General features: G+C 40.5%; 1 protein-coding gene across 4 annotated transcripts in view; it reads left to right on the top strand.

Annotated features, from left to right (window-relative positions):
• Positions 1-25,458, top strand: part of faf (ubiquitin carboxyl-terminal hydrolase-like faf) — a 1,326,265-nt gene that overhangs the window by 859,128 nt on the left and 441,679 nt on the right. For all 4 annotated transcript variants that reach the window (XM_090382082.1, XM_090382083.1, XM_090382080.1 and 1 more), the window contains one exon: positions 24,800-24,977. In XM_090382082.1, coding sequence (XP_090238208.1) covers positions 24,800-24,977 — 178 coding nt within the window. The remainder of the gene's footprint in view (positions 1-24,799; positions 24,978-25,458) is intronic.

Raw genomic sequence — 25,458 nt, 5'->3', positions numbered from 1 at the left:
CATCCAGTTCCTTTGTGACCACATCATAATATCCAATCAAATTGATCAGACAAGACTTGCCTTTAACAAACTCATGCTGTTTCTGAACTATAACTGCAGTATTATCTGTATGATCCTGTAGTGCTTCTTTAACCTATGACTTCTTTAACTCCATTATTTTCCCCGGAACAGAAGTTAAGCTAACTGGTCTATAATTACTGGTGTCACTTTTCGATTCCCATTTGTGAATTGGGGATATATTTACATATCTCCAGTCCGTGGAGGCATCCCCCCCCTAAGTCCAAGAATGCCCTTATAATCATAGCTAAGGACCTGCTGACTTCCTTTGCTGCCTCCTCTAATATACACTTAAAGGATAGAGTTTGTGGGATACCTGGTTCCTGGAGAATGTGACACTGTAACCTCTCTCTTGCTAGTGGTGAACCCACTGCTTGGCAGGTATATAGGTACACTGCATTCATGTAGACGCTAATTCGATCTGCACACGGATAATTGTAGTGAGTTAAACGATTTTGAAAGAGGGATGTAGTGGGTGTCCAGTGCATGGGTCATTCTATTGTTGAGGTGGTACAGAAATTTCATTATCCCTGTTCGACAATTTCAAGTGTCTATCGGGTATTCACCATTTCTGGAATAACATCTCATTGTGGGCGGAGAAAAGTGGTGGATGAACGTGGTTCATCGATGTCTGTCTTGCATTGTTTGAGCCATCCAGAGAGTGACAAACAAATCTCCGGCGACTTCAGGGAGGTGCTAGAAGCGTCTCCACCAAGACCAGGCGATCATTAGCCACAATAGGTTAAAGTGTAAAGTGTGTTCGTGTCAAACGGCACCAGGGGTTCCCCCATCTCCGCGTGGTTTTCTTTGTGGGTGTAACAGATCACTGTTAAGGCCAGAGATTTAAAAGTGTATGGGATTTGGAAGTATTGTGTTGTGTATCGTTGTTCCTCTGGCCATTTAGCCGCTAGACCCCTGCTGGGGCCCAACGTTGCCCACACTCAGCCCCGTGGAGGCAGACCAGGTACACCCAGCATAATTATTTACTCTGGCAGGCCCTGCCACCTAATTTCCTGAGATTTCAGTGGCTAGGGCCTAAAAAAAAAAAAAAAAAAAAAATAGTAATAATAAATAAAAATAATAATAATAACGCGATTTTAGGGGGTGGTTCGCTAATGAGGTTAAGTTTCGGAATTGATGCACGATTTGGCTGTTATAATTTGGAAGTTTAAGTTTTTGTCGTGTGGGGCGTACACTGTGATGTATAGAGAGAGAGAGTGGGGGAAAGACTGAAGACTGGAGGGGAAAGACAGAAGTATGAGGCCAATAGGGTAGACGACCCCAGATATCAGTGTGGCATGCCCATGCCGCACCAGGAGAAGTAAACGGGGGAGGGGACGGTCCCAGCCCCTCCCACCGCCAGGATATGGGGAGAAAGTGGGCCAGACTAGGTGTCCAACCCAGATCGCCAAAAGGCAAGGCAACAGCGTAGCTGCAGTCACAGTCATGGTTTTTGGATGTTCAGTTCAGTGTTGCTTCAGGTGGGTCACAGTCTTGGTTCAGTCTCACTTGTCTCGTGTTCATCTTATGGGATCAGGAAGAGGAGTGATGACTCTGGTCAGTTTGTAGTACTGCTTTGATGTCAATTCAGGTAGTCATATTCGTTGAGAGCATCAGTCCTGGCCATTTGCACCAGGTCATGAATGGAGAGTTATCTTTGTTGGTAATTTCTTCTGATCGGTTGTAGTCATGCGGTATGTTCATGCTGTAGTCTTGAATGTCTCCTCCTTGGTTAGTTTCAATGGAGTTCTTCTATTCAGATGTTTCCATATTGTTGCGGATAGCGATTTCTGTTCTCCTTCTGTTAAAGATGTCCTGGGCGTAGCGGCTGAACGCGGTGTACTCGTCTTCCGAATCCAGGAGGTGATGCTCATTGTCTTTTGGTACAAATTTTATACTGGTGATGAGTACTGATCTTTGTTCCTCATAGCATTCACATTTGTGCATGATATGTTGCCACATCTCCATATTGCCACAGGTGCAAGTTGGGTCCTCGGTCAGTCCGAATGAATTCAGTTTTGCATTAAAGGGCCCATGGCCCGTCAGGAGGAAGGTGGTGTTCAGTCCTGGGTAGAACCATTTGGGGGCTTTTGGATAGGTCTTGTCTACGTAGGGTATAAATTTCCGTGTGACTTCACCCTTGGTCGTCTCTTGCCATCTCCTCTGCCAAGTTTCTTTCAGGTGTTCCATGATTTTCTGTTTTTCCATTCGGTGGTTGTTTGTAGGGTCCAGTGTAAAAGTGTCAAACGTGGTCGGTGTTCCCTTTGCCAGGTAGTACATCAACCCACATCTCGCCACCTCCAGGTCCAGAGGGAGAGTTCCCGCCAGGACCTGCAACGCACAGGTACTCACCGTGTTACACGCCCTGGTGATGGTGAGGAGTATTTTTCGCTGTATTGTATCGAGGATTCTTTTATTTACTGCAGTTCTTGCTTTGACGTACCATATTGGGGCTCCATAAGTAATTGCTGGGACGAAAATTGCTTTATAGTAGAGGGATAATGTTCTTTTGTTTAGTCCCCAGTCTCTGCGTGTTACTCTGACTACTAGTGCTGCGTATTTTCTCAGCTTCTCCTTCAGATATAAGAGGTGTTGTTTAAAGGACAGGTTGGAATCTAGGATAATGCCTAGGTATTTCATCTGTTTTGCCAGTTTGATTGTGCTTCCCCTTACTTTTATCTGGGGCGGCCGTCTGATGTTGAGTGTTCCTCTCAGTAGAATTGAGTTCGTTTTGGTCGGGGAAATCTCCAGTGTATGCAGGTTTGCCCAGTCCTGGAGCACTTGCAGTGCATGGTTTGCACGGGCTTCTAACTGTGATCTAGAGCTCGCTGCCACCGTTAGGACGAGATCATCCGCGAAAGCTTGTGCGTTGACATCACCCAAGTCGAGTGCCAGGAATTCATCAAAAACAATGTTCCACAGGAGCGGCCCCAGGACAGATCCCTGCGGGCAGCCCCTGCGGACCGATCTTGTCAGGTTCCGGAACGGTGCCATTACCCTGATTTTTCTATCTGAGAGGTAGGATCTAATGCAATTATATAAATTCATGGGGATTTTTGCCTTGCGGAGTCTGCCCAGGACGCTCGGCCACCAGAGGGTGTCGAACGCCCCAGCGAAGTCGACCGCAATTACCAGGAAGTACTTTTCATTACATTGTGCTGCGCTTTCTAGGAGGTTCCGAATTGCTTCAATCGTGGAGAGTCCGGGTTTGAACCCATATTGTCTGGGTGACTCTAGGTCAGCTTCTTTGTAGTGGCTGAGTATCCTTCGATGTAGTATTCTCTCCAGGAGTTTGCTTAGTGTTGATAGCAGCGCTATAGGACGGTAAGAGTTTGGTTGTTCAGGTGGTTTAGTTGGGTTTTTCAGGATGAGCTTGAGATGTGCTGTTTTCCAGCTAGTTGGGAAATGGCCCACTCTGAGGCAGCAGTTGAATAGGTGCAGCAGGGGTTCCGGTATGTGCTCCACCGCCCTCTTAACGAGTTCTGGGTCCAAGAGGTCAGGGCCAGGGCATTTCTTGTTGCGCATTTGTGTTGCAGCTTCCTGCAGCTCATCCATGGTAATTGGCGGCTCCATTTGTTGGGTGTTATAGGTCTCGTTTGCCTGTATGATAGCTTGTTGGTCTTCCGTGAGTATATTCGGTGGGTCTTTTATAATGGTGTTCAAAATGTTGGCCACCGAGTCGTCCCATGTTGTGGTGAGGGTGCGTTGCGGCGTTATAGTTGCTGTGGTTATTTCCCCCCTGGGGAGTTTATTTGTTGTGATCTTGTAGACCACTCCCCAGGGATTCTCATTACCTTTAGTTGAGACCAGTCGTTCCCAGGAGGACTTTTTACTTTTCTTTATACTCTCGGTATAAGTATTTCTCAGTACTGTATATTGGCGGCGCAGGTAAGTGACCTCAGCGGGTGGCCACGACCTCCGTGCTCTCTGATATTCCTTCCTTTTTTGTTGGACTAATCTCCTTTGTCGTTGCAGCTCTGGGGTCCACCAGGGCATGGTCTTGCTCGAAAGCGTTTTTCTTTTTATGGCAACTTCAGCTGCCTTGGTTATGATGTTTGTTATTATTTGTTGCAGTTCGTCTGGGTCCTCTCTTATTTCTTGGCCATACTGTCTGGTTTGCCCAATTCTATCATGTTGGGCTCTACTAATAAGCTGTTCTCGGTAGAGTTCCCAATTGGCTTTGGAGATTGCAAATCTGTTTAGCATCGTCCTTTCTGTTGCGATTCTTGCTGTGGTTCTCTGTATCCGGTAGGTGATGGTACGGTGATCCGACGTGGTCCAAGCATTTTGCACCGTCCAGTCGGTCACGTGGGAATCGATATTTCTTGTGATTAGGGTGATGTCAATGGTCGCCTCCCAAAGTGTATTACAGAAGGTTGGGAGGCAGAAAGGTTGATTTTTAACCGTCAATATTGAGTTAGCCAGGAACTCTTCCAGTCTTTGGCCGTTTCTGGTGCCTTGCCGGTCCGGCGTGGCGCTGTGCCAGACTGGGGATCGGCAGTTGACGTCGGCACCTATTATGATCCTCTGTCCTGCTAGGGTAGTTTGGACATCCTGGAGATATGTAATGGCGAAGTCAATCTCGACGCCAGGTCTGCAGTAGAGAGAGACTGCATATAGGCAGCCGACAGAGCTGATTATATGTGCACATGCTGCCCATGGCGTGCATAACTGTGGGATCTTGGTTACTGTTATTTCTGGGTTGCGGACTATAATTGCTGCCCACGGTGTATCTTCGTCACTCTGTACTATTTTAAACCTGAGCGGGTATCCCCTAACCTTCTTCATGTGAGTGTAGGGCTCTTGAATAAGGATGAGATCAGCATTGTCTTCTTCTGCTTTTAGGCATACTTGGGCGACCACTGCTTTCGCACGTTGCGCATTTATTTGGTGAATTTTTAGCACTCCATCGTTATATTTTTTACGTTGCGTACCCATAATCGGTTCTGAGTTGATATATACACTTGAACTTTTGATATGTCGGACATTTTGGATCTCTTATGGAATGCGTATGATCTAGCCTTAGTAGCTTGCAGTTGACGCATACAGGGTCTTTTGCTTTGTTTGGGCAGCTACTGAAGTTGTGCCCCTTTTCGGAGCAGTGGCCGCAGGTTGGTTCCATTTGATTACATGTGTGTGTGTCGTGTGCCCATATTTGCAGCACCTAAAACACTTTACTATAGCCACGTGTTCTCTGTACCTCTGGCTACTCCACTCTATATAAATTGATCGCTGTTCCCGAAGGACTTGCCAGGCCTCTGGGGCCAGCTCCACTACCCAGTTACAGTTTCCGCTGCTTCTGGCCCTTGTTTTATACTTGGGCATTACCATTAGCTTTTCATCCCTCTCTGGTAGTCCTCTCTGTAGGTTTTTCCTATAGATTTCCCCGGTTAGAGTCTCGGGGGTGATGTCTTGGTCCACGTCAAATATTATGACAGATGGCCCTTTTCTTCTTAGGGTTTCCGCAGTAAGGCCCAAGGTTGGGATCTTTGCATTGGACATGATTATTTCCGCTTCTTCCTTGGTCTCCGTTTCTATTACAATCCCTGGGTTTCTTGTTTTCCTTATTGCTTTAATTCGGGTAGCTTCGAGGTCTTTCCGCAGGTTTTCCATTACCACCTTCTTTATTTCTTCGCTTGTATGTTCATCTTGTCCTGTTGACTTTAGGATGACTATGTTGGGTGTTGGTAGGAGTGTTCTTCTCGAGGACACTCTTGCAGGTTTGGCAGCAGGTTCATTTATGTTTGCAGTGGTGGTTTTGTTCCTCAGCGCTTCTGAGAAGTTCGGGGCACGCTGTGGCATTTCTCTTGCCCCGCCTTGCAGGTATGCCTCTAATGTGGCGTTTATTTTTTCGTTCTCTATGTGGGTTTTGTACAGGATAGTTTCCAGTTTTGTCCACAGTGAGACAATGTCTGCTCGAATCGTTGTTGTAACTCGATTGTTCTGCTTTGCAAAAATTTCCTCCAGTGCAGACCTGAGTATGAGAATCTGGTCTGGTACTGGGCCCCCTGGTAAGGTGGGGTCTAGGGTTTGCGTTTCTTCAGTCATCTCAGTCAGTTGGTTTTGTTGTTCCAAATTACTTTTGCTCAGGTCAGATTGCGACCTGGTTTCCCGTTCGAATTTCGGGACGCCCGGTTTCTTGTTCCTTTTTTTTGAAAGTGGGGTCGGTTTTTGTTCCTCGGTGTCGTCCCTATTGCCATCAATCAGGATGGGTTCTGGTTCTTTTCCGATGTTTTCTTCGGTTTGGTTGGGGTTTTCCGAAGGCATTTCTGGCCAGATCGGAAAATCGGAGTATTCGGATTAGCGGGGTTCTGTTTATATATTCTTGTAGCTGATTTAAAAAGACGAAGTTTGGTGGGTCACACAAGTTCGTGCGTTGTATGGTTGTCACACAATACCCTGGCAACGATTTCAGCTATCCCCAAGGTCAAATCATTGGGGGGGGGGGAGTCAAGTGTTAAAATGCCCCTAGAGCAGTGGGATTACCTCCGCATGGGGTTTCCTGTGACATCTAAAATATTGAAATAGGCACGTGAGAGAAGATTCCACAACATCATGGAAGTTTATGGCGGGGGGGAGTCACTAAAAACATTATTCACTGTCTTTTAAAACAGTTGTAAGCACAGCTTGTTAGAGCAGCTTTTGCTCTGGATATATCACAGATCGTGGCACCCTCCCCAGTCAAGTACAAGGTACCAACGTGGCTTCCGCGTTAAAATCGGTGCCTCTCTATATCCCTGCTGCCAGCCACATGGTGACCAGTGTAGGTCTGGCAAACAAAGGAAACAGATAAAAAACGCTGGTAACTTGCAAAATTCCAGTTAAATACTCAAAAGTTCCTCACCTATAGAGTCCACTGTAGTTTATAAATCACTGGACATACTTTTCCTGAAATAAAAGCACTAAGAACTCATAATTTAATCCATAAATCGCAGAGCGCTGTTTCAGCGTGGCAGTAACAACGGCAGCCATATTGGCGATCGCCACAATAGGTTATGGGAGCTGCCGACCTGCCACAGTCCCATTGCTAACACCACAAAACAGGACTCTATGCCTTGACAGGGCTAAAGAACATTGGCGCTGGACCTTAGATGATTGAAGACTGGTCCGATGTGTCCCATTTCCAGTTATTTTGAGTGGACGGGAGGGCGTGTTTCTGGCGGAAACCGCATGAACTATGCACCCATCATGTAAACAAGGAAGGGTTCAGGCAGATGGACAGTTGGTAATGATCTGGGGCATGTTCAACTGGCACACGTTGGGATCTCTGCTACATCTAGGTGCATTTCTGAACAGTCCGGGTTACATGTCCATCCTTGTAGACCATCTGCATCCCTTCATGGTCATCGTGCACCCACAGGACAATGCGTCTCCCTACAGAGCTGTAGTGAGTAGAACATGGTTCGAAGAGCATTCCACCAATTTTTCCACCATGGAATGGTCTCCCCGTTCACTGGACATGAACCCTGTGGAGTATCTGTGGGAAGGTCCGTTTCGAGCTTTGAAGGATTCAAAGCTCGAAACGGACCCAGGAATGCAATGGAATTATGGACAGCAGTGCAGCAAACATGAATCGAAATACCTACAGAATGCTTTGCTACATGATTGCCCTTATCTTGGCAAAAGGATGGGCCTACCTGTTAATAGGTAGGTATCCAATGATTTCTCTCCACTCAGTGTACAGTAGACTGTCGAAATAATGGCACCCCAAAAAATGGAACATGCAAGTTAACGGCACATTAAGATCAGATGTTTACATTGCGGTGCCGAAAAAAGAAAAGAGCAAGTCGCGTGGTTACTGTATTTGTTTACATTCGTAATTTTGAAAGTGAATTCTGTACTGATTAGTATTAGTATTAGTAACGGCCGTATGGTGCAAGAAAGCCTATGGCTTATGCTGCACCAGCCAAAAAAAAAAAAAAAAAAAAATCCGAACAAAACAATGATAAAAACAAAAATTAAATAAATAAATAAATAATAATAATTAATAAATAAATAAAAATAATAAAATGAAAAAAAAAATAAATAAAAAGGAAATTAATCCTATCATCCTATGCGCTTCCCTTACCCGAAAGTACCATCCAGATGACCTTTGAATTTCCCCAAACTGTCGGCCTCTACCACCCACGAAGGCAACTTATTCCAGTAATTTATAACTCGCTGGCTAAAGTAAAACTTCTTGCAGTCCAATCTAAACATTTCCCCCCGTAACTTGAATTTATGTCCCCTAGTTCTAGCATCATTTATAATCTTGAAAATTTTGTCCTCATTCATTTTACTGATGCCTCTCAGAGCCTTAAACACCTCAATCAAATCTCCTCTAAGGTGTCTAGTTTCCAAACTCTGCAACCCACATATTCGAAGTCTTTCTTCATAAGGACGCCCTTTTGCCGATCTCACCAGGCGAGTTACCCTTCTTTGCACCCTTTCAAGAAGCTCGATGTCTTTCTTTAGGTGCGGTCTCCATACTTGAACACAGTATTCCAAGTGTGGTCTAACATAAGCCTTATATAATGGGATTATCACGTCCTTATCTCTACTTGCAAAAGTTCGATAGATCATCGATAGGACACCATGGGCCTTCCTTGCAACCTGTTTACAATGCTCAGAGAATTTCATGTCTGACCGTATCGTAACACCCAAGTCCCTTTCCTCCAGTACTGGGTTTAGTTAACTCCACCAAGTGAATAAGTTATTTTGGGATTACTGTTTCCCAGGTGTAATACCTTACACTTTGTTGGATTAAAGCACAGCTGCCATTTTTCTGACCATTCTTGAAGTCTATCTAGGTCTCTCTGAAGAAGCTCAGCTTGACAGTGATCATTAACTACTCGACCAATTTTAACATCATCTGCAAATTTAGACATCACGCCCTCTATCCCTTCATCAATGTCGTTTATGAAAATTAAAAACAACAGTGGTCCTAATACTGATCCTTGGGGAACCCCACTTCTTACATCAACCCAATCTGAGGAATAGCCATTTATCACAACCCTCTGCCTCCTGCCCTGAAGCCATCCTTCTATCCATCTAAGGATTTTCCCAGTGATTCCAACCTGTTCCAGCTTATAAAGCAACCGCTCATGTGGGACTGAGTCAAAAGCTTTGCTGAAATCTAAATAAACAATGTCGAAATTATTCCCTAAATCCAGCTCGTGAGTGACCCTTTCGAAATAGCGAACCAGATTTGTTAAACATGATTTTCCCTTTACAAAACCATGCTGAGTATCCTTGAGAATTTCAATTCGATCCAAATGATCCTGAATTCCACCCTTGATCATTGCCTCCATGATTTTCCCTACTACTGAAGTCAGACTGACAGGTCGATAATTTCCCACTTCACTTTTAGAGCCACCCTTATGTATGGGAGATACATTTGCACTTTTCCAATCCAAGGGAATCTCCCCAGAGTCTAGTGATGCTCGCATAACCAGCCTCAGTGGTTCAATGCACTCGCTTGCCACCTCTCTCAAGATTATAGGGTATATTCCATCAACTCCAGGAGCCTTACTGGTCTGTAGGCTTGAAAGTTTTTTCATTAAATAATCTTGCGAAATTTCAATATCATTAATTACATATATTTTAACTTCGCTCCCACAATTTCCCATTGCCACAAAAGGCTTTTCATTTGTAAATATCGATGCAAAATAACTGTTGAGTTCATCTGCAACGGCAGCTGGTGTATTTATTACTATCCCCTTTCCCTTACGTAAAGGTCCGATCTGGTTTGTCCTGCTCTTCTTGGCATTTATATATGTGAAGAATTCTTTATCCCCCCTCTTTGCTCTGTTTGCTAGTGATTTCTCATAAACTGCCTTTGCCTGTCGAACCTTTTCTGTGGCTCTATTACACATCACCTTGTAGCTGTTATAGGCTTCAGTACTTTTTATTGCTCTGTAACTTTTCCATGCCACCTTTTTCTGCTCAAGTAATGTAGCAACTTCACTATTCATCCAACTTAGAACTCTTCTCGTGGAGTATTTTTTTAATGGTATATACGCATTCAAGGCATCTGTGATTAATGTTTTAAAAGCGTACCACAGTTCAATTGTATTCATTCTCTGCGCGATATCTACCCAGTTAATAGAGGCCATGTAGTACCTTAAGGCATCGTAATTTCCTTTTCTGAAATTAAAACCCATTCCTTTGCCTTTTACTTCTGCTACCTCTCTCGTCATCATCCACCGTAGAACTCCGTGATCACTTCCTGCTACTGGTTCCTCTACTGTCAGCCCTGTTATGTCATCTGATTCATGTGTGATGATGAGGTCTAGGATATTCTTTTCTCTAGTACTTTCCCTGACATGTTGATACAAATAACAGTCATCTAGTTGATTTAAAAATTTTGTTCCCCATGTCGAGTTTCCTTCCCATTTACTCCAATCAATTAGAGGCAAATTGAAATCACCCATAATAAGGCATTGACGCTTACTTGCCCATTCCATTTGCATGTAGAGGCTTTTGTCATAGTCTTCACAATCACCTGGTCTGTAGATTACTCCTACTCGCATTGTACCTTTGTTTCCAACTATCTCACACCATACAGACTCTATACTAGCATGTGAAATGTCTGAATCCGGGAAAGCTATCGTCGCACTCAGGCTGCTTCTGATAAGAAGCATAACCCCACCACCCCTTCTATCTACTATATCCTTCCTAAATACATTATACAAGCCGTACTGAAACTCATCATCCCCTATTTCCGGGTGGCACCACATCTCTGTAAGCCCTATTATGTCCGCGTTACTTGTTTTAACCAGCAGTTCGAATTCGCTCATTTTATTGACGACACTTCTAACGTTACTGTATAAACAATTAAGATTTACTGTTCTTGTATATTTAACAACCCTAACACAACCCTTGAAGTTTTTTAGGCTCTCTTCCCTGATATTAGCTACCCGCTCACGTGAAACGTCTTTGGACCCAGAACATCTAGATAATACGTCCAGTTGGGGTAACAGATAAGAACTCTTAAGGTATGTGCAAGAGTTACATTGACCAATATTATCAGATAAACGCGTGTCAGTATTACCCACATCCCCCCTAACTAGCAGTTTCCCTGAGCCTTTAAGGTATCCTCAATAATACTGGCAAAAACTTTTGCACCACCTTTGTTTAAGTGTATCCCGTCTCTACAAAACAAATTCCTTCTACCTACAAGTGTGGGCCATGCTGATAGAAATTTACCCCCTAAAGCCTTGCAGATTCCTTCAAGTCTTGAGTTAATCCACAAGGCTCTTAACATATAATCCCTCCTATCGTGTCTGGGCAGAATTGCAGACACATAGACATTATGGCCTAGCTCGCGACATTTCCTCAGCATGGTCCTGTATTTTTCCAACAAATCGTCAGATCGTGTACGTTTAATATCGTTTGTCCCCACATGAATAATAATATTTTCTTTACCCCCTTTAAAATCTGACAGTCTGTTGGTGATATCATCAATAGTTGCTCCCGGCAGACATACCCTGGTTCTGCTCCACCTATCTTTATTACAAAAAATATTCCCCGTTTCTCTGACAATGGAGTCTCCTAATAAAACAATGTCCTTTTTAACCAGGGTAGTTTGCACTTGGTTTTTCTGTTTTGAGGCTCGAATCGGGTGTGCATCACTTGGTAGATTGCTGGAGTTTTGAGTCCCTGAAGAGCTCCCAGAAGCATTATTTTCGAGGGCAAGCACTCGTTTTTTCAGGGATTCAAATTGTTCCATCAGTGCACCAAATTGTAATTTAAGATCGGTGCACTCCTTACATCGATCACAAAGAAAAGAATCCCCAGGTGAGGTAGGATTAGTCACCAGGTCGACCTTGGAAAACATTCCACAGGTTCCACAACGGATTAAATCATGACTCACCCGTAAATCGCCATCTGCTATTTCCGTGTGAGTCACGATACCCTGTGACGTGTTTAAGGCAGATCTCGTAACTACCATTATGAAATTAAATAAATATCAATGAAAGTAACTTTAAAAAATTATATCTATAATATTATTATAGATATTTAATCTATAATAAAAAATTATAACAGAAAATAAAAAATTAAGACAGTTACAGGAAAACCTATAACAAAATAATCCAACAATATCTAAATAAATCAAATATTTAAAAGCACTATCCAAAAGTAAACCACTTAACTGAGGAGCCCTGTCTAAGCGCGTCCGCTCACCTCGAATGCCAACGTACGAATGATATCATGGATTATTCTGTTGTTTTACATTTATTTTAAATTACAAACCCCTTACTATGGCTTCTAATACAGAGAAAAAAAAGAAGTACAACATTAAAGTTTTGTGACAGACCATAAAATCCAAACTGTTATATTAGGGTCACCCAGAAAGTAATTCTTATACCCTTGTGTATTGCATCTGTAAATTGTGGTCGATATGCCCTTTTTTGCTGGACAAAGAACCCCAGTTTTCTGTTGCATGGAAACCTTGCTATTTACTCCTGAGAATGACTGGGTAACTCAGCCTCAGAATGAAAACAGCCCAAAAAAAGTTCCTTGCATCATCAGTGGGATTTGAACCCAGGCCTTTTTCACCCCATGTGGGGAGGATGGTGACGATACCACTGTGCATCCCATGCAGGCTTAATATAATAAACAGAATAGAACACAGCACAAGCAGGAATGTATTAATGGCAGAATATAATTTTGGACCATCAAAATGTTTGTTTTTTATGTGCCGTTAATAAAATTGCATTCTTAATTTCTCTATTTCTTATTAAACCTTATTATTTATATTTTAAATATATTAAAAATCAAAATTTCTAGATAATGGAGGAAAATGACAGCACCTTGAATCCCAAAGGTGCCGTTATTACAATAGTTTACTGTAACTTCATAGATCCCGTCCACCCTGGATGCCTTCCTTATGTTAACTTCAGCAATTTCTCCTCCACTCAGTTATTACAGAATCATTTAACTCCCTGTTAGAATTTGATAAGCTTCTGGCCTCCAGTTCCCTACAGAATTCCTGATACGTGAATGTAGAGAAGCAAAATACTCATGTAGTTTGTCAACTACATGAGCAGAATCGTCAACAGTCAACCCATCTATGTGAAGTCGACCAATCTGATTCATCTCCCTCCTTTTAGAGTTCACATAAGTGAAAAAGTCTTTTCTGTTTTTCTTTGCATCCTTTGGCAAAGATTTCTCTTAATTTGCCTTTGCTTGCCTAACCTCCTTTGTGACTTAATTGCACATTATCTTATATCTATTATATGTATCTGTGTCTCCTGATAACTTATATACGTAATATCTTCAGTTGAGACCACTGTAATCACCATAACGAAAACAAAATCCCTTTCCTTTACCCCTGATGGTAGTTACATCTTTGAGTAAATCCCACATCAGTACACTATGATCACTGCCACCTAGGTTTCTTTATCTGCAGATTCGTAATGCATGAATAATCACTGCGTTTTCAGATTATTTCCAGTTACAGTGTCATTACTGGCAGCATGCATTGTCTTTGCCGATGAACTTTATGCCATCAGGTTAGCACTTGGCAAGATTATTGATCTTGCCTGCTATAATTTATTCTGACTTCTTCACTGCATTTTCTGCCATAAAGAAGGATTTCTCATTGTACATTGAAATGCATTCACTCACAATTATTCTCCTACGGCCAGTCCAATCACTCAAAAACATTTTCCTGGATCCCAGATCATTTTCGTGTTCCGTGTAATGAAAATGCTACTCTTATGAATAAATACTCTCACAACATCCTCAGGTTCTTTCCACTGACTGTAAACCTCTCATTTACAAAATATATTATGATAACTCAGAAATCTGTAAAAGTAATACCAGCAATAAACTTTACCAGATAAAGCAAGATCCAGAGCTGTGGCCCTCTGGCTTTTGGCTAAACAGATGAGAGAAAGTGGTATTGGCAAGACTCAGAAATGGGCACACTCATTTTACACGTCTCTTCCAATTGTTGCAGGAAGCCCCTCCCCAGTGCTCATCCTGTGATACTCAACTTATAGGCCATCATTACTGTTTAATTGTTCCCTATATTTAACCATCCACTTCAGCACTTTTCAACAAACATTGTACAATTTATCCGTTTTCTGGGAAATGATGTGAATATTTTACTCCATTTCAAGCATGTTGGCATGTATAGAGCATATAATTCAACATGTATAATGATAGTTGTTGATTATAAACTGTGAACAGACACAATTTGGCCTCAGTAGCACTTGTGTCATTAAATACAAAGACAACTAAGTGTATACCTGACACGCTTGATGCATACCTGTATGCTGATGATCTGGCCATCTCGTGTCTTTTTAAAAAAATATGCAACTAATCGAAAGATAACTAAAAGGCACTATTCACCAAATAGTCTTTCAGGCTAAAAACAATGGCTCTCTAAACCAATAGCAACAGTGCACTTCTATCACAAACACACTTTACACACTGATCCAGAGCTTCAGTTAGATTCTCATCATATTACTTTCCAGCCTAGTATTGGATTTTTGTTGGTTTAATACTTGATAAAAAAATTAAACATTCCTAGAATGTATAAAACATATTTGTACCAGTTGTTTTAGGAAACCAAACTTTTCAGGGTAATTTCTTCTATGCCCTAGGATGCTGATCATACATTACTGCATGCACGCGCGCGCGCACACACACACACACACACACACACACATATAACACTTGCTAATCAGCCCCTGGTTAGACTATGGGTCTCCTACATATGCCTCGGCCAGCCTTTATGTACTGAAAAGGCTTGATTCTGTACACCATAGTACATCGCTGATTTAAGTCTATACAGAAGCCTTTGAGCTGCTCTACATCTTCAGCCAAGAACTACTACTAAATTATGCAGCTAAAATCAGCAGACCACCACATCACCCCATGTGGCAAAATCAGAATCAAAATGAAGCTAAACCAAGACTCACCAAACCATTTGGCATTTCACATCAAGCTCTAAAAACATGCTGGGGACTGAGCATACTTAAGGATACTAGCATAGAACTCAGTAATTGAAAATGCCCCTGATACATATTGACAGTCATTTTCAGCAGTGTGGTGAGAATAACTTTCCAGATGTGAACATTATGCACTTATGTGTCACTTGCTCCACTCAGTTTAGAAGTTTCATTCAGCTGTATATAGATGGTTCCAAGACTGACAGTAAAGTTGGTACACCAGTAGTTTTACCTAATGCCTCATTTTCAAACAATGCAGTACTTATACCTCAGAGTTATATTGCTATCCTGCTGGCCCAGGAAAATATAAAACAAGCCTCATCTACCCAAATCATCATATACATGGCATCTCAAAAATACACAGCATAACTTCATATGTCTATATGCTAGGAATGATTTCCTCACATATAGACAATAAGAATATTTTATATCAACATAGTTCTGGAAATGCTTGGTTCACGAGTTATTAACCGGAATGTCTTATCACCCGTAGGTGATTTCCTTCATCACAAGGTACTGAGAGAATCTAGTGGTTTTCCATTCTGACCATGTACTCAAATCAGGAGCAAGTGGATATGCACTTTATGTATGGTTTGGCGGACTGCAATGCTCTGGAGGCTCATCGTTTGTACCACAAAAGGTTCCCAGAATGAAGATGTCCAGACAGGAAACGTTTGAAGGTATCCATCGCCGCCTTTGTGGACATGGGACCTTTGTACCTCGTGCTGCCAACAGAGGATGACCAAGATCTACTACTCCTGAAGTAGTGGGGTGGACCAACTGCCTGGCCTCCACGCTCATTGATTATTCAACTCCTGTAGCTGATGTGGAAACTCTCCGCAATCGAATTGTGGCAGGTTGTGAGACAAATACAAAACATGCCAGGAATTTGGCATCGTCTTCACAACTCCATGAGACATCGATGTGAGGCCTGTATTCAGGCAGAAGGTGGACATTTTGAACGATTACTATAAGGTGATGTGAACAGTTAAGTGTCATAGACAGACTTTCAAAACGTGGAAACTTAGCATTTCCGTAACTATGTTGATATAAAATATTTTTAATGTCTGCATAGGAACTCATTCCTGAAGTTATGCTGTGTATTTTTGAGACACCCTGTATATTGATTAATTAAGTGCTATGAATGCTCTAGAGCAGGGGTGGGGAACCTATTTAGTACCAGTGACAAATTGCAATTCGTTATTTTTCTCAGCAAAGATGCGCTCCCACAGGAGCGCATCTTTGCTGAGAAAAATAACGAATGTTAAATTTTACAATTTCGTAGGTGTGCATGTGATCACCTTAAGCAATATTAATTAAAATGTTATAATGCATTAATTAACATCTTACCTTGCACCTTAATAAGGTTCTCCCTGCTTCACTTTGGCTCAGAGATGTTACATGGCACTGATGATGCAGCAATTCTTAGTTGATTTACAAGATTATCATCCTTAAGTCTAGCATGCAAGTGGTTCTTGGCAAAATTTAATATTGAGAAAAACTGTTCATATTGGTAAGTGTACAAAACACTGAAGCAATTTTCAATGCATGATTCCTCAAAAATGGATATTTTTCAGTATCTACGTAGGATTTTTAAAATTCCAAAATTTATACAGTATTAAATTTGGATTTCAAAGTATTATCTGATTGTAAATGAATGAACTCTAGTTGCAAGGAATCAGGAGCTTCATCTGACATCACATCAAAAGGAGTTTTCTACATTTTTAGTTTGAGTTCATGATTTTTGACTGTATAAAATTTGAAAGTGTCTGCAATTCTGCCCAGACACGATAGGAGGGAGTATATGATGAGAGCCCTGTTGATCAATTGGAAAGATTGTGCACGGCTCAAGGGGTAGAATTTTTTTCAGCCTGGTCTGTACTTGTTAACAGAAGGGAGAAGGGGTTATGCTATTAGTTAAAAAATACATAAAATCCAAGGAAGTGAAGCCAGTCGACATCGCTGGACAGTGCGGTGTCGAGTCAGTGTGGTGTGACATAAGCATTGGGAGATCAAAATTGAGAGTAGGAGTGTGCTATAGGCCTAATGACTCTGATGAGTATGATAAGAAACTGTACAGGGAAATAGAGTGGGGGATTTTAATGGGAGATTTTAATTTCCCAGATATTGAATGGAATTTGGGGGCTGGTCACTCACACACTAGCAAAGCTTTTGTGGATTTATTGGATGATTGTTTTCTACATCAGCATGTTCGGGAGGCAACTAGAGGGAGTAATACTCTTGATTTGATTATCAGTAGTGATTCTTCATGCATTAAGAATCTGCCGATAAGTGAACCACTAGGTGGCAGTGATCACAGTGTTCTGAAGTGGGAGTTACTCAAAGAGGTAACTACCATTAGGGGTAAAGGGAAGGGGTATTGCTTTTGTAAAGGCGATTACGATGGACTGAGTTCTGTATCCCGTCCAGTTGCCTTTCTCAGTATAGTTTCGTACTCCACTCGAATTCGAGGTAGGGTTCTCAAACCAAGCGTTTCTGTGCCTTGGCATCAAATACGATACCCAAACAGTATTTAAATTCTATACAATGGGATCAACTGATGATGTTACCAACAGCAAATTAAAAATGGGAAGCATTCAAAGAACTTATCTTGGAAGCTACTAGGCTTTACATACCAACTAAGAAATATTGTTCAAGGTTTAGGCCTAAATGGATGTCAGATGAACTAATGAGGCATATGGCAGAGAAGAAAAATGCATGGGATACATAAACTAACACGTGACACAGAAGCCTATGATAGATACAAGTTGATCTGTAACCAAGTTACAAAGGAGGTTAGGCAGGCGAAGGCAGATTACGAGAGATCCTTGGCAAGGGAAGCGAAGAAAAACAGCAAAGAGTTCTTTACTTATGTAAACTCTAGAAGGAAGGGGATGAATCAGATTGGTCCACTTGATATCGATGGGTCAACTGTTGATGACCCTGCTCAGGTAGCTAACAAACTAAATGAATATTTTGCATCGACATTCACACATGAGGAGTTATTCAGCAAGGGGAATGCCAGAGGTGTATTCAACTCTGGCAGTAAGCTAGAGAATCTTGTAATAACTGAAAGTAAAGTGGAGGAGAAATTGTTGAAGATAAACACAAGAAAGGCACCTGGGGTGGATGGGATCTATCCAGTTATATTAAAGGAGGCAGCAAAGGAAGTAAGCAAACCCTTAGCCATAATTATGAGAGCTTCCTTGGACTCAGGGGAGGTACCCATGGACTGGAGATGTGCAAATGTGACCCCAATTCACAAGGGAGGATCAAAGGCTGACACAAGTAATTATAGACCTGTGAGTTGAACTTCTGTTCCCGGAAAATTAATGGAGGCACTGGTTAAAGAAGCACTGCAGGATCATCTAGACAAGACTTCAGTTATAGCTCGGACACAGCATGGTTTTGTTAAGGGGAAGTCTTGCCTGACCAATTTGATTGGATACTATGATGCAGTCACAAAAGAACTGGATGCAGGGAATAACTTTGATATTATATACTTTTATCTTAGAAAGGCTTTTGATACTGTTGCACATGGAAGACTGCTGCACAAATTGAAGCAGTGTGGAATTGGCGGCAAATTGCTGCTATGGATAAAGGGGTGGTTGAGGGGGAGAAGACAGAGAGTGGTAATCAATGGATGCTGCTCATCGTGGACTAATGTTATTAGTGGAGTCCCTCAGGGTTCAGTATTGGGTCCTTTATTGTTTTCTGTATTTATAAATGATATTGATGATGGTATATCAAGCTTAATGTCCAAGTTTGCAGACGATACGAAGGTTGGCAGGGTTGTCAAGGACACTACTGACACTATGCTGCTGCAACAGGATCTGGAAAGGTTGAGCAGATGGGCTGAGAGGTGGCAAATGAAGTGTAACATTGACAAATGTAAAGTACTACATATGGGAAACAGCAACCCCAGAGCAACGTATCAACTCTGTGGTACTACACTGACAGTGGTAGAGAATGAAAGGGACCTGGGGGTGGTTGTGCAGGCAGAGATGAAGTTCTCTGAGCAGTGCAGATGGGCTGCAAGAGTAGCTCATGGTGTATTGTCAATGATATATAGGAATTTTTCTAGCAGGGATAAGGAGGTGATCATTCCCTTGTATAAGGCAATGGTCAGGCCACACCTTGAGTACTGTATAGAGGCCTGGAGGCCTCATTTCAAGAAGGATGTAGAGCTGCTGGAACGAGTACAGAGAAGGGCAACAAGATTAGTGAATGGAACAAAGGGGTGCTCTTACGAAGAAATGCAAGTTTTGCGAATTACAGTGTCTGGAGACTAGGCACCAGCGAGGTGATCTGATAGAGGTGTATAAAGCCTTGAATGGTTTGAGCATGCCCAATGCTGATGGGATTCTTCCTCTAGCTCAGAATAATCACCTGAGAGGGCATAAATTCAAATTGAGGAAAGACAGATGTAGGATAGACGTGCAGAAATTTGCCTTTAGCCAGCGGGTGGTTGGTTGGTGGAACAGACTTCCATCCCTTGTCGTGGAAGTTGTTAGCCTAAATAAGTTTAAGGCTCAGCTGGACAGGTATTTCGAACGAACAGAGGGGTGAAGTGGAAGTGGTTATTTTTATTTATTTATTTATTTTATATTTTTTTTTTGTCTGATGCTGCATAAGCTTGCTTTCTTGCATCAAATGCCTCTACTAATGCTAATGCCAATGCTAAACTGTCCCCTGTGAAAAACTAATATTCTCAAACAATCTGACTTTTTCTGGAGTTAAAATTTGTGCAACAGCAACTATACAAACTTGCCTTCGATGTGTGATTTCAGTTTCCTTGCCATTAGCTCACACACTTCATAACTTGCTTGCATTATGGATGTATTTTCATGAATAATATGTCTTTTTGAAAATTGATTGCTGTTTGCATAAAGATACTTTTAAAAATGTTACCTTGTCTAAACACAGTCTCTTTCGGTTTTTTGTGTTCATATGCTTGGTGAAATAGTGGCATTTTATAAACTACAACTTTAAGAATGAGATATACATATACACACTTTCCAGTTACTTCCATGTAAAAACAAAAAACATGTAAAATGTTACGAAAATGAAAATACTCATTCTTGACTAATTTCGTGTTGCTGAACATGAAAATCAAATTAAAATTTGTCAATTGGCATTTGTTTTGCAATTACAGTTGGGATCTCATATTAGTGAGTTACTCTACATTATCAACTATGTCTCTTGGCAAAACGCACGCCAAAGCCTCAGTTTCAGTAACACCACACTCTTATCACATGATAAGTTGTTGCCTCAAATGCATCTTCACTGTTGCAGTAATCCTCAAATAGGTACCAGGTGATTTGTTCTCTGTGAGATTCCTACTTTCTGTAGAGTTTGTGTCCTGTAAGATTAATATGCCCCGTGATTATGTGAATGGTCCAGATGACTTCTGTTACGAATGTGGAGAAGTCACGTTAGCTTCAAGAAAATGTCCCTTAACCCCTTCCCGGCACATTTTTTTTCCGGAAAATGTGCTGTAACAGATTGACTGTTTTTATTTTACAGATTTAAAATATGCATCATGCGAATACCCATTGTATAGTTTTTTTTGTTTTTTATTAATTTTTTTGTAGAAAATACATGGGAGTAATTAACTCATTTGGGCTATCCCGAGTTATCTCATGTATGCCAAAAAGTGTGCAAATTATACTGATTTTTTTTTTAATAAATTAGTGCTTGAGCTAAAAGAAAGGCACAGAAAAAGTCTTCATTACTCATTATATAAATAAATTTAAAAATTCAAGTGGAATGCACAAGCAGTAATCGCGAACTAACTACATTCTGCCACACGGCTGCCACAAGTAGACAGGCGAGGTATGCGTCGCTTACGGGCGGCAGTTCAAGAGGGCGCCAAAATATTTTTCGATATTGTTTTTGTGAATTATTTTCGTGGGTTCAATATTCTGCATTTAGGGCGGCAAATTATATTTTGCTTATTGGTGGCACAGGAATGCGTACTACTGTTCTGACATTGCTGTGCAATATAAGTAAAATGAAAACCATTCATTTGCTGCCAAGTGTAAGAAGATCCTGAGAAAACTCGGGATTTACCTGCCTAATGCAAAATTAGCCAGATAAATGCCAGAGAAAATATGTTTCAGTCCTAAATTTTGAGATATTATTGTTTGCTTTTGGTATGATTGCATCCCAAGATATTTTGTGGTTCCAAATAACTTTTAAAGCTAAAAACGAGATATCTCTGGATAATCCATGAAGCGGTTAGCTCCAGCCATTAAAAAAAAAAACCTACTTCTTATACTTTGAATGTAAAGTAAGTGACCAGGGCAAGAACTGGGCTCCACACACATGCTTTTTGCAGTGTCCATGATATGGAGGGAGCCAACAGATCATTTCACAGACTGTTACTGCTGTATGCTGCCTCCTATTAGAAAATGGTAGGGCTTCCATAGCCGAATGGTTAGGAGTGAGAGTGCAGTAGCACACGCTGTTTGAGTAGGCTGGGGTACATGTCCCTGACTGCTAAATATGGTTGATCTGCCAAACCGCACTGGACCAGTGTGTCAGATTATGATCCATTTCCCTTGACATGAATTGTTGTGGGAGCTTCAATTCTGCAATGGATTGATAATGATTGCAATTTTCATTTACATCAGAAAATGACAATGAAGAAAAAGTGGACAGTAACATACCCAAATATATCATCTGCATTTCGTCCCATGAAGGGATCCATCATTTTGTCCAAACCTTTATCCTTCTGAATCACATAAGATCACAGAAAGTGAATTTAATGACCTCATCAAGGACCTTGAACTTCTGAAGAATAAGGCAAGGCTTTTGGTCTCAAGGCTACAATGGTGGATCTTCTAGATCATTCTGTGAAAGTGACAGCATTTCTTATTTGAAATAAAGACTGATAAATTCTATCAAACAGAAGATGAACTCACTGTTTGAAAGATGTTGATGGTCTAATGTCAGCAATGAACATGAGGCACATTCCCAAAGGATGGTGACTATTTATAGACGGTTCTGAGGTTAGCCTTAAGGCTGTGTTATTACACAATGGAAATATGCTGCCTTCAATATCTCTTGCATATGCCATCCACAAAAAAGAAACATGCACAAACATGGAGAACATCCTCTTAGGTGTACACTGTCAAAAGTATGAGTGGCTGTTATGGGATGATTTAAAGGTAATCACCATTTCATTAGAACTACAAAAGGGTTACACTAAGTATTCTTACTTTCTCTGCGAGAGTGGGATAGTCTTGCCAAGGATATGCACTACGAGAAAAAGAATTGGCCTCCACAAAAATCATTAACATCTGGAATGATGAATGTAGCATTTGAACCTCTGGTAGATCCAAGTAAAGTTTTGCTTCCACCACTCTGCATCAAACTGGAGCTCATGAAAAATTTCATGAAGGCTCTGGAAGTGAACAGTCCTGCATTCAATTACTTGCAGGAGAAATTCCCAAAATACAGAGAATATTAAGGCAAGCATTTTCATTGGTCCATAAATAAGGCAACTTTTCAAAGACAAACAGTTCGAATGTCCTTAGCGATAGCGAGAAATCAGTGGGGAAAGCCTCGCGAAATATTTTGACGGCTTTTCTTAGGAAATGTTAAAGCAGGCAACTTGTGGATGATCTCATTACTTCTTACAAAAAAACTGGGAAACAACATGTCACTAAAGATGCATTTCTTACACTCACATCTGTATTTGCTTCCATCAAGGCATTGCAGCAGTGGAACAAAGATACAAAAGTAAATGGAGTGCCGCCATGTTAGCCGATTATTGTTAGATGGCAAAAAGGGATGCTCCCAAAGCTGAATACAAGCGAAAGGCGAAAAGGTCCCATGTTTGATATAGATAGGTTTGCAGCTACATCTTACTGCCATATAAAAAAAAAAAAATACTGTGTATAAAAATGAACTACTACTTTTTTTTTAAAAAACAACAGCCAATCTGCCATTTTAATCACTATTTCTGTGTTTAGCGCCCCAAAATCTATAAAGTAAAGTTACTTTCATGCGTGTAACAAGATATGACCCAAAATTTGTTGTTCAGTATAATTATTTGTCCATTTTTCATCAAACAAAGTTTGCCTGCAGCTCTTCTTCTTTTATTATTACTAATCATTGCAGAAAAGGGTTACTTTTATGCACTTTACAATATTGACTTAAATAGAAATAAGAAAATGAACCATAAATTTTGCCAGTATTCAAAATTGTTGCACTTATTTGCAATGATATGTAATGAAGCAACCGACAACCAACCAAGACAAAACTTAAACCAACATTTCAAATAATAAGACAAAGCCAATGCCTGCAAGGGTGGTTTTGGGGAAGAAACAAATGCTAAATGCTATTTGGCTGTAATAATGGTGTGACTATTACGTTATCAGTTCATACATATTCCAACTCATGATTAATGTCAGAAGACAAAATTTTTGCTAACAGAAATTTGTTTATGGAGTGCTTAAAACAACTTATATTAAATGACTGTTTTGCCCCTAAGGCCTATCATTTTTTCATATTGTATTTTAGAGGACTTCGTCAGTGGGCAGTTTCAAATTTGACTGGGGACGAAATTTTGCCCACATGTAAGAGGTTCCCCACCCCTGCTTTATAGTGTAAATCTTCTTCCAGTCATCCTCTTTTACAGATTTAGATACAATTAATACAGCTTAATGAGCATGGTCAGTTCATTTTTTGTTGGATCCCACAAAATGAACAGACAGATTTGGCTGCCTAAAGTGTTTCAAATGTGATCTCCTCTACTTTCAGAACACCTTATGTTGATTTATAAATCCATTATACAATGAACCTATAAAGAACATGGATACACATGTGGGATGAACAAACAAGTAAATTTTTGAAATGAAGAGAGAATCCAAACAGTGGCAATCCAACCATCAAAGGGAAGAGAACGGAAGAAACCTTACTAGCCAGAATGCACATTGTTCATAATCTGAGAAAGCGGAAACTGCTTTCTCTTAACATCTTTATAATTACAATCAATTAACATTACAGTGTACTAGAAACCAACATGATATGGATGACATTTTTGTTTTCCTAAAAGTGATTAATAAATATCACCTTACCTGAATCCCTGTGACTTATGAAACAATCAAGTGAGATGTAAGATGGTAATCAGTGCATATAGCCTCAGCTGTCGATGGCAAAATGTGGCCAAATGGCATGAAGCAAATTCAACAATAACATCATCTTAGTTTGATCTTACCTCTCAATGACTTTTCAGAATTCCTTGCAGAATTTTACTTATCCATATTCCTCATCCACTCCATATCATATACCTAACTTTCTTTGCCATCTCAATTCTCCGAAAGTTTACTTTAACCTTGTAATCAGAGTATCAATGTAAGTTCCTGGATATGCATTTTTCAGTGCTCCTGTGGGTATCATCCAACTTTTATATAATCCCGTTGTATCTCCCTGCATTTCCTGGTACCAAGCTATAAACCTTCCTTTTTTGATTCCTGAACCTTGTAGTTTTCATGTTTATTTTTTCTTCTAAATTTTTCCAATCTCCTTAGTTGATGATGGCATACATACCAGCACCAGCATGCTATATCTAGATTTCTGATTTGTTTTAATCTGAGGTATCTAAGTACGTACTGTACTTATTAATAATACAGTAAAAAATAAAATCGTACAGATGTGTTGATTTTTAAATAACTTTATATGTTCCAATTGTGAAAACAGTTTGGTAAGCATTACTTTAGTACATGTGTGGTAATTGTATGATAATTGATTTTTAGATTTGTCTGTTTATTTTTTTCACATTTTCTTAACAGGTTGACACTGTTAAACGGCTGTGTATCAAAAAATTACCTCCTGTTTTAGCTATTCAGTTAAAAAGGTTTGATTATGACTGGGAACGAGAATGTGCCATCAAATTCAATGATTATTTTGAATTTCCTAGAGAATTGGACATGGATCCATATACTGTTCAAGGTTTAGCAAAAATTGAAGGTATTTAATTTTTTTAGTTTAAAAAGTTATTGATATTACAGCAATGTCCCGCATGTCTACTGAAACAGTCATGATTATGTTAATTAACTTGTTTACATTTTACATTAGGAGAATTACATATTACTTTACACATTTTAGAAGTACAAAGTATATTGATGGATATTGTAGTATTAACCATCAACTGTATAAAGTATCAGTTGCAGTGTTCATATATATGGTTTGATGATTTTTATCCCAAATTTAAAGGCTTATAGTGTGACCATTTATCAGTGTATAGCTTCCCCTTCTGGTCAGTCATACCATCGTCTCTCGAAGTGCAATGCATTATGTTCAAATATGAAATAGTCATAAGTTTGGAGGGAAAGAAGATTTTGGGATCTGTGTGATTGCATTAGGCAGTTTTCTTGTCATAGCATTTACAATTTATAACACTTTTAGCAAATAACTTCAGAACTAAAATTATATTCCAATTTGTAGTTTT

The sequence above is a fragment of the Mastigoproctus giganteus genome, chromosome 9 (genome assembly GCF_048544385.1).
Source record: "Mastigoproctus giganteus isolate SK-2022 chromosome 9, ASM4854438v1, whole genome shotgun sequence".
Taxonomy (NCBI): Eukaryota; Metazoa; Arthropoda; class Arachnida; order Uropygi; family Thelyphonidae; genus Mastigoproctus; species Mastigoproctus giganteus.
The sequence above is the reverse complement of the archived record's forward strand: the minus strand, read 5'-3'. Positions and strand labels throughout refer to the sequence as shown.